The 10,183-nt window shown below is 39.2% G+C and overlaps 1 protein-coding gene across 1 annotated transcript; it reads right to left on the bottom strand.

Moving 5' to 3' along the window:
* Positions 1-1,070: 1,070 nt before the first annotated feature.
* Positions 1,071-9,321, bottom strand: sytl3 (synaptotagmin-like 3). Its single transcript, XM_008397516.2, has 13 exons — positions 8,782-9,321; positions 7,854-8,063; positions 6,725-6,792; positions 6,578-6,629; positions 6,430-6,496; positions 6,273-6,345; positions 5,185-5,312; positions 4,952-5,074; positions 4,627-4,796; positions 4,445-4,541; positions 4,063-4,233; positions 3,336-3,387; positions 1,071-2,714 (listed from the first exon to the last, which is right to left on the bottom strand). Exons 1-12 carry the CDS (start codon positions 8,877-8,879, stop codon positions 3,352-3,354), a joined length of 1,293 nt encoding a protein of 430 aa, XP_008395738.1. The 5' UTR covers positions 8,880-9,321; the 3' UTR covers positions 1,071-2,714; positions 3,336-3,351.
* Between the last annotated feature and the right edge of the window lie 862 nt (positions 9,322-10,183).

Consider the following 10,183-nt stretch of genomic DNA (forward strand, 5'->3'; position numbering starts at 1 on the left):
AGCATGCATGTGGGGCATAGAGGGAAAATGTTGGAGGGAATCTCTGGTAATTTGCATTTTTATTTATACGGAATAAAAAGCAAACATTCCCTGTAAGGTCACTTTCATAGCAGGGTGTTCCTGGACATCACTGGAGCCTTGTGGATTTTATTAGTATTTTATATTATCAGTCTGCTTCTTGCTACTCAAATGTTTTCTCTTTTTAAATGAGATTTGTTGCCTTTCAAAAGGCGATTAAAATTAAAACGGACATAAAGTGGAAGACATTGAATGATTTGAATTAAAGCACCAAGAAAAAAAAGTTTTTGTATTTAGATTTTGTTTTCTTCATAGTTTGTGTTAAAGTTGACATTGCAACAATTTTCTTTTATAAACCTTATTGATATAGATTTCATCAAATATCTCTTGCACTGGATGTTGGGTCTTGATTGATATTAAATTTCAAATCATTAAAAAGTGATGATCATCCATTTTCTTGACACCCTTGTCCCTCAGTGGGGTCGGGAGGGTTGCTGGTGCCCATCTCCAGCTAACATTCCGGGCGAGAGGCGGGGTCACCCTGGACAGGTCGCCAGTCTGTCGCAGGGCAACACAGAGACACACAGGACACACAACCATGCACACACACACTCACACCTAGGGGCAATTTAGAGAGGCCAATTAACCTGACAGTCATGTTTTTGGACTGTGGGAGGAAACCGGAGTACCCGGAGAAAACCCATGCATGCACAGGGAGAACATGCAAACTCCATGCAGAAAGACTGGGGCCGGGAATCAAACCCAGAACCTTCTTGCTGCAAGGCAACAGCTCTACCAACTGCGCCACTGTGCAGCCAGGGTCTAATGCAGAGTGATAAATCCAGTTTATTTTGATGTTCTAAATACCTAAAAAAAAAAATATTTTTAAGTTCATAAACATTCAGAACAGTTTAAGTTGCATTATATGCAATAAAATGCAACAAATCATATTCCCAATAAAATTAAGCTTTAACTAGAATACTTTAAGTCAGAGAAAGAAAAAAGACAACACGATATGTGATAATTTTTGTATTTATAAGACTTTTATTGGAATGTCGGTCAAAACTTCTTTACAGGTAGAGAAGTTTTATGACTTGGTTTTTATCCCAGCAGTAGTATGATTATGTCGTACTGCAGTGTATCAGTAAACAGGTTGTCATACCGTTAGAAATAAATACATAATAATAAACAAATAGCAACATAAATTAAGAGCATTACGAATAAAAGATAGTTGTGACAAAATAAACATAAAGAATAAAGTGCTCAGTAGTTTAAATAATACAATAATAATAAAACTTGGTCTGAGTGATGTTGAGTATTGCCAGGTTTTCTGTCTCTTTGCAAAAGAGTCAAGTGAAGTCAGGCGGTTTTCCAGTTGCCATGGCGACTCATGAAAAATACTGTGTCATCGACTGCAGCTCTCCTTCCAGAGCAACAGCGTGCCAAAGCCTTGAAACCAGAGGAAGTCTCTCAAATGCTCCGAAACAAGAAAGGCATCATTGTGCAGGATGAAATGCTGAAGAGCCAGTCGGGCCCACTGGTCCTGCTGAAGAAACCACTTGCTGCGATGCGGCGGCCGTCGTCCAGGTTACGTATGTCAGACGTGTCAGTGCTTTCAGATCGTCTCGTTTGAGATGCAGAGTTTAAAATCGTCATGTAGAAGGACTAACGAATATCCAGGGATCTGAATCTGAAAGGCAGCAACACTTTACTTTAAACGGCTACGTTTATAAGCACTAAATAGTTTGGTGACTTAAAGCGGGTTCGTTTTTTTTTATGGCTTGAATTGTGAATTAAAACTAAATTAATGATCATTTAAAAGTTGTTCTAATGTAAATGTGATTCATGAATAAATTTCCTTCGCTGTTTTTTTAAAGGCTACTTTATTTAACATGCAATCTACTCTTAGGCAAAAGTGCCAGCTCTGTTTTTGTTCCTCTGTTTGAAGATGTGATGCATGTTGATATTGAAGGTAACGACAGAAATGCGTTGGCCAAATGGATGGAGAGTTCACATAGTTAAGAGTCTTCCTTCCTTTTGCAGAGCGACCAGAAGGAAGACATTAACATAGTGAATAACTTTGTGTACATAAACAAAGCTACTCAAACTCAAAATTTACTATTTTCATGATTAAAGGTTGGAATATTCTAGATGTCATAAATAATCTTAAGGAGCAAAACATTTTTAGATTAAAATATACATTTTAGATAGATTTAATCATAAATTACTGACTGTAGTAGAAAAAAAACCCCCTAAAAACATCAATGCACCAACTATATTTACAAAATACAGTTAATATCCTCTATTTTGCAGATTATCTAACTGAAGAACTTTTAGTTTTTTTAAATATGCATTGTCTAAAGATTAATTCAAATTTGTCTGAAATCCTTTCAGTTTCACCTCCAGCTGTAATTGACCAGCTTGGTCCAAATTGGTTTTAAAGCCTTTGCAAACTTTAGACAAGCTAACAGAGAAAGACCATATATTTAATTTATGAGTAGACTTTATGCGCTGACTTTTATAAATGTTTTTCCAGGGGAAAAACCAGATTTCCATAACATATTATTTTGATTTGTATCCTTCATAGATTAAGTTTAACGTAAAGTGTTGCTGCAGACGTTTGAAAGCAGACGTTTGCTGTTATCGGAGTACATCCAATCCTCCTCCAGGCGAAGCGCTGGCCTCTTTGTCTCCCCCTAAACAGACCACACAGACTCATGAGTATCAACATAAACACACGATAACACATATTTTTAAATCCCTCCTCTTGAATTCACACCGGAACACACAGAACACACCCCACCAGCCTGCAAACTTTAAAGAGCACACACACAGACACACATGCACACAAACGCACATTTAGATTATTTACACACTCTGACGTGGGTGTTCAGAGCAGTGTTTGCATTGTGGGGAGGGAGTCTGACGTCTCTGATAAGGCCTGTTAGTCGATCGTTGCCTGGTGGGACATGAACCTGACCACACGGTTCTCATAATGAGGCGGTTTACTGACATCTAGAGGCCAAAAGAGAGAACTGAGAGATCAGGTATGCTGATGGGGTTTTTATTACTCTACTTTTTAAACGGTATGGAGATTGTGAATTTTCTTTTTTCTTAATGTGTGGAAAGCGTTGGCTCGCCCACGTAGCACACCGAACCTCATTACTACCATATCTAATCTTTACAGTGTGGTGTTTCATTAGCAGTGCAGACAGGAAAAGTATCATAAAACCTAATCTTTTTGCAGGATAAGTGTACACATATTAAAAAAAAAAAGGAAATAAGGTTTCCACTAAAAGTAAGACAGATAAACTCACCATGATGGTAGGAGGTTCAGTGTCCATTGTGCTCTGCTGTTCCAGTCTCAGTCTGATAAAAACAGAAAAACACCAGGATTAACTTCAAAAGAAAAATCCTTCACAGCTACACCAAACAGAGAATGGAAACATGTAACAGAAAATATTAATAAATGCTGATCAAAGACCTCATACAATCTGAAAGTTGCAACTTAATGCTGAAACAAGGCAGCGATTCAATGTTATGTGACACTAATTTCCACAGTTTACTGCCGGTGCTTTGGGTTATTGCAAAGAGTGGATGAATTAATAAAGAACAAAATTCAAAATTCTTCCAATTCATCACAGATCTGTGTTCAAATAGGACAGTTATCAATCTGTCTTTTTTTTAACAGCCACAAACCTAAAACCCCATTGAACATTTGTTGACTCTGATGCCACAATTTCTGACAAGAAGAGTGCTTAAATAAACAAACATTAATATAACAGAATTTAATTGACTACTACAAAAAAAGATGTAGCAGAGGTGCAACTTGCTGAGGGACATTTAACCAAATATTAGTTTGCGTTTCTGTGTATTTTTGATTAACTTGTCCACTCAGTTCTTGTCTTTCAATACTGATGTAGTTAAAACATTTCATGAAGAGATTTTGTTCAAACTTCATGTCGCTATAAAACATGCTAAATCATAACTACTGGACGATATTTGAGTGCTTCTGTCCCTGTTTGAAGCCAAAACGCCCCGTACCTTCGGACACAGCGGGTACCAGTAGAGGCCTTGGAAGGTGCTGTTCTCTTGTCTCCAACCGTCCAGAGGAAGCAGCACCTCACCCACAAACACTTTCTTTTTCAGTGGCCCTGAGTGCCAAACAGATGCCTGCAGTCTCTTTCCAAACAGCAGATGGCGCTCTATATTATACTATAAGAAAACAGATAAAACGTCAAACTTACAATAGAAAAGAACTGCACTCCTGTCTAGCAACAAGTATTTTATGCTCCTTATCGATTACTTATGACCCTTAAAGACTTTTAACCTTAAATATACCAATCAGTTAGCTACGACTAATGTCAATTAACTCTGTAATAAATATATGAGGGGTCATACTTAGATCACAAATCGCTTTCATTACCTTAAAAACCTCATTATAAACAGGGTCGGTTGTGTTTTTCTTCACCGCTGTCTTCATTTTACTGTTCTTGTCCGGCAGCACATAGAGCTTCACGTATCTACACAAGGGAACAAACAGGACGATGAGGCTCGGGCGGAGAGCGATCAGGCGTTTGAAACATTCTGTCGTGAGGCTTCTCTTACGGGTGACTCTTCTTCTTCTTGCTGTTTCCGTACGCCAGGTTTCTGCAGGCGCCCACAGTGATTTCCAGACAGGAGCTGCTGCTGTTGTAGGCCACAGCGAGCTCCATCTCCCCGGTTACAAGGATGCCCTCAAAGACGCCACACTCGGTGCCGATGCTACTGATGCTGCCCTGGGAGATCAATAAAAGCAATTTCTCATCGTTTTACGTCTCAGAGGAAAGAAGGATTCAGTGTGAAGAGCTGCAACGGATCACAATCCGTCTTGTGATTCTTTAATCAGAGGATGTTGTTTGAGGATGTGTTGTCGTTATCTTTGATCACTCACTCTGTGATTGAAAGAGTGCTCCGAGCTAAATGAGGTTTCCTCCTCGGCGCCGGTAGATGAACCTTCGTGGTCGCTGTCTTTGCTTTTCTTGAACAAGTTTGGGAGACTTTCGCGTTTAGAGAGCTGGAAAACCAAAGCAACGATTTGTTTTGCTGTTTCTTTATTTTTCTTTTAAAACACACAGATAATTTCTGACAATGACAAATAACGTTCAGCGGCTATGACTGACTTACGGAGCAAGATTTGCTGATGTCCGTGTCTGACAGGCTCTTTTGGGTGCTGTAGCGAAAACACGTCCCCTTTTCGTTTGGGTCAACCGTCAGCAGGTCTCCTCTTACGTCATGTTGAGAATTGGAAAACTCTGCAATGAAAAAGTAAAGTAAAGTAAAGTAAAGACAAGAGCGAAGTAGCTGCTGAGCTAAAAGATTGGGCCCGGATAGCCTTAAAAGGCTCTCCGGGTATTGCTATCTTTATATCTTGTGTTTCTGTTTCTGAAGCCTCTGCTGATGCAGTAGTTATAAAACATCAAAGGGATTTTTTTTTCTATGTTGTATGAGTTTGAGCGTATTTCCTCTGTGGTTATGACTGTGCGTATGCTCAGCTTCCTGGGGCATATTGATATGACATCCGAAGGAAATCACGTTTCTGGAGCCAAGTTGACTGATGGTAGCTTGTAAAAGCACTCATACCATTTTGTTACGTCATAAACAACAAACTTAAAACGTAGATTTGTTTGTGATAAATCAAGGTAAATGACTTTGTAATTGTGAAATGGAAGAAACATAACATAATGCACAAATTTACTAATTAAAAACTGAAAACAGTGGCATGCATTTGTTTTGAACCTCTAGTACTTTCATTTCTACTTGGTAAACACAGTGTTTAGAGTCTGGGGTTTATTTTAGGCAACCACCATAAACATACAACCAGAGCTACAGTGGTGGGTTTTGAGGTTGTGGGAAGATTTATGACTTGTTTTTCATAGTCAGTATTCATCCAAACTGATGGATGAATACAAAGCAGATTATGCTTTGCAAAAGTCTAATGGATGGGCCTTACCGACTTTACAGCAGAGAAAGTTGGTCCTACAAAGTATGAACTGAGGGGGACTGCGTAGAAATGCGCGACAAACTTTCTAGATTTTTATTAGAGAAACAAATGAAATGAAGAAAATTGTTTTTTTCTTCTATTTCAAAATTTACTTGCTATTTTGTGTTGGTTTATCACATTAAATCTCACTAAAACTTGGTGGTTATATATCTAAAAAATGTTCCAAGGGTTATGAGTTTAGCTTTTAATGTGAGGGAAAAAAATAACTTACTTCTAATGTGACTCCTGAAGCAAAGCATAAGATCCTCCATAGATTGTGTAAAAGCCTTTGAATTCTTCAGTTCCTGCAGATTAAAACACAAAAACAGTCAGTCAGTCTGCTGAGCTGCTTCACTGCAACGTCAAGTTGGAATATTTCAGTGCTTTACCCTAAATCTGCCTCGAAAATCCTGCTCCATGTGAGGCGGAGGAGTTGGAGGCACAACGGCTATGTGTCTGCAACATTCAGGAAATAATCAGAGAAAATGCAGAAGGAGCTAATGACAGAATGAGTAAATACAAAGAGGCAAATCCTACCTCTGCACACTGTAGAGTTTTAGTAGTTTCTCTCCCACCGTCTCGTATTTGTCTGTGAAAGTGTGAAATAGGACAGATTTATACTCACGCAATAAAACAAAAACATGAAACGTGCTTTACATTCATGCAGTCTGAGTTCAAACAAACCTTTGGTGGCAGAAAATTTCTTTGCCCTTTCTTCCAGAAACCATTCTCCTGATCTGATCTTCACTTCCCTGTTGAGAAGAGACAAAGACAATCAGAAAACGGTGCAAATTCTCGAAAAGAAAGTGCAGAAATTATTGTTTATCACTGTTTTCTTTTCAGTCACCTCCATCGGTGTATATTGAACTCAAGCTTATTATGCCACTCTAAATCCTACAGTGCAAAAAAAAAAACAAAAAAACCCCCAAATCCTAGCAAGTATTTTTGGTTTAGTTTCTGGTGCAAACATCTCAGTACACTTGAAAGAGGAAAAAACTAGTAACTTTTGAGCAAGATATACTGTAGGAGCTTGTTTTAAGAAAACCATACATCAATATTGATAAAAAAAACTAGTTTTAGTGGCAGATTATTCACTTATAACAAGATATTTTCCCCCTGGTACCAGTGAAATAAAAAAAGCACTAGTGCCAGTGGAACTAGAACTTTTTCAAGTGTATTAAGATTATTTGCACTACAAATTAAACAAAAAATACTTATAAGATTTAGTATTTTAGCTTATTGTAAGAGAATGTAAGCAAAGAGTGGCATTGTGGGCTCACCAACAAATACTCCATGCTCTCTAAATACCAGGCAGTTGTTAGAGAAGCAAGCCAGGAACATTGATTTTCTCAGGGGAAAAACTTTCCAGGTGGGTTAGGTGTAAAATAAACTTTAGTGTCTAGCACCTCATCCCACTGTTGGGCTTGGTGGAGGACGTGTGAGACTGCGTTCTTTTTTTATTTTCCAAAAAGGGACAAAATTACAAATATGATATTGATTACAACTGGGTAGTAAAAGAAGAAGAAGAAAAAAAACTCAGAAAGTGAAATCCAGGTTATCTTGCCACCTCTTATAACTAACTTCTTTTTTTTTCTCTTTGCTGGAATTTTTGGAAAACATTTCACTTTTATCACAGTGTGTTCACAACAGAGACCTACGGCCGCTCTACAGCCTGCACAGTGGTTTGAACAGAATCAAAGTGAAAGTCTCAATTACATAAACCAACCAGCACTGCTCTGCTGGTGGCGGTTCACACGTCTCATTTCTTCATTCGCCGTGTCACGCAATTCATCTGCACGGCTGCATCACTCACCTGTAAGCATAACACACGGTGCACTTCCAGTCCGCAACCCCCACACGGCACCGGGTGCAGATGCGGTGGCTGCAGCCGCGGCACACGGCGCCGGTGTTCCAGAACTTCCCCAGAGGCCTCTGGCACCGGGCGCAGGTCCTCTCTCCGTACTGCCGGGCGTAGCTCTTTGCGCCCTTCCTGCGCAGGTCCTGCAGATCGCCCTTCATCTTCCTGAAGTAGAAAAGGACAAAACCACGGATCTTTAATGCCTGGACTTACAGCCTCTGTCTTTTAGCTGCAGTTTGTATGTAAGCAGCAGCAGCAGCTGTGGAGATGCTGTTCTTCCTTGAAGTTTGGGGAAGGTAGATGAACGATGGAAAAACTGCAAACATGCAGTCAGTCATGTCTTGGAGTGGCCCAGTCAAAGTCCAGACCTTACTCCATCTGAGAATTACAGCGAAACGTGAACATTTATGTCCACGTGTTTCCTACACTGAGTGTGATCCATCCATCCATTTTCTTGACACCCTTGTCCCTCAGTGGGGGCGGGAGGGTTGCTGGTGCCCGTTCCGGGCGAGAGGCGGGGTCACTGAGTGTGATATTTTTGCAAAAATAATAAAGTGCAAAAACATCAAAGTTGATGGAGTTTTACCACCAGAGGACTTGGTGCTCAGTTAGATCGCAATAAAATATGTAGAATTTGTGACTGTGATGTTTGAATACTTTGTGAGAAATTTGAGCATAAAACAGACTGACAACAGCTCACTGTTTTTTTTTTAGTTTTTTTTTTTTTTTTAGAAAAAACAAACATTTTTATTTAAAGACCAACACATACGTCATATTTACACAGAACTGTTTCTTTTTAGAACCTCCATCAGTTCTGACTCATCCTGCGTTACCGAGAAGAAGTTCCATCGCAAAACCTCTATGTTAGCACAAAACTACTCACCTGATCCTCTCCTCTTCAATCTTCCGCAGATGTTTGTCTCTGTCAAGAACCTCCAGGACGCGTTCTCTCTCCAGAACTTGGAGAAAACTTAAATCCATTTCTGCTCAGCTGTGTCCGCTTCTGTCCTCTCTGAACGCGCTCCGCTCTGCTTTCCTCTGTTATGACTCCACCTCCTCTCGCCCTCTCCTCTTTAAACCTTCCCCTCTCAGTAGATCCTCCCCCCCAGACCTCCTCTTTTGCCTTCTGGAGCAAAAAAAAAAAAAAAAAAAGATTAAACGCAGAGAGATAGAAAAGGTCAGTGTGTCTTTTCTTTCTTCCGACTGTGATGTCATCGAGACACAATTCCTGCCTCGGTCAGATATGATGCAGTTTTATTTGCACTTCCACAAAATTATATAATTCTATAAAAATAAAAAAAACGCTAGAAATACCCCGATTATGTTCTTCTCTTCACAGTAACTTTAGACTATAATACTTATTTTAGGGCTCCAGAGAAAATTAACTTCCTCTTTTCTATTTTATTTCGTCCTTCAGACACAGTCCTGTGTCAGAATCACTCACCTTCTTCAGATGTTAAACCTGTTCTCTCTCAGCTGCAGGAAGTGCAGTGGCGCTTCAATGATGGCTGCAAAACAAAAACCAAATGCCAGGACTTGCATTATTTATGACTGATGTGCTCCGGTGGCCTAGTTTCTCTTCTAAAACAGAAAACCTATTCAGATCATTTATCATCCCTTTCTGCAAGAGTTTCAGCTTCACTGTGAAAAACAAGTAACTGTAAGAGAGAGAGAGAAAGGAGCATACTACCAAACACTTAAGAAAAAAGGAAGAAATAAACAAACTCTAATATCCTCCTGACTACCAGTAGTTCATTTTTGTCCTCTGTAGAGGACATTTCTAAACATGAATATCTCCCACCCGCTGCATTCTACTGAATTATTTCCTTTTGGTATCTGGAGAGGACATTTAGGGCTTTTCAATGATACCACATGTGAAGGGGTGGGACTTTTGTACGTACCTTTTTCTAATTCATAAAAATGGCATTTCAGTAATAACACATTTTTTTGGGAAGAGACCAAGTACCTTAAGTGCATAAAACCTTTTATTACCTTACAAAGACTGTGGGATAAAAAAAAAAAAAAGGTGATTGGACAATTTTTTTTTTCTGGTAGTCAAGAGGATATCTTAAAGATCATATCCAGTTGTGCACTTGCAAGAAAAACACGCACAAAATATATACGTATATACATTTGAAAAAGTGTAAAACCTTTGCTACAATAGCATGACATGTTGCTGATGCGTGATTTGACACAAACTCTAACATAAATGGCAAATCAGAACAGGAAGATGACACAAAATGAAACGCTTCACAACACTGAAACCGTGACAGTCAAGTTTTCTT

This window comes from Poecilia reticulata, linkage group LG21, assembly GCF_000633615.1.
Source record: "Poecilia reticulata strain Guanapo linkage group LG21, Guppy_female_1.0+MT, whole genome shotgun sequence".
Taxonomy (NCBI): domain Eukaryota; kingdom Metazoa; phylum Chordata; class Actinopteri; order Cyprinodontiformes; family Poeciliidae; genus Poecilia; species Poecilia reticulata.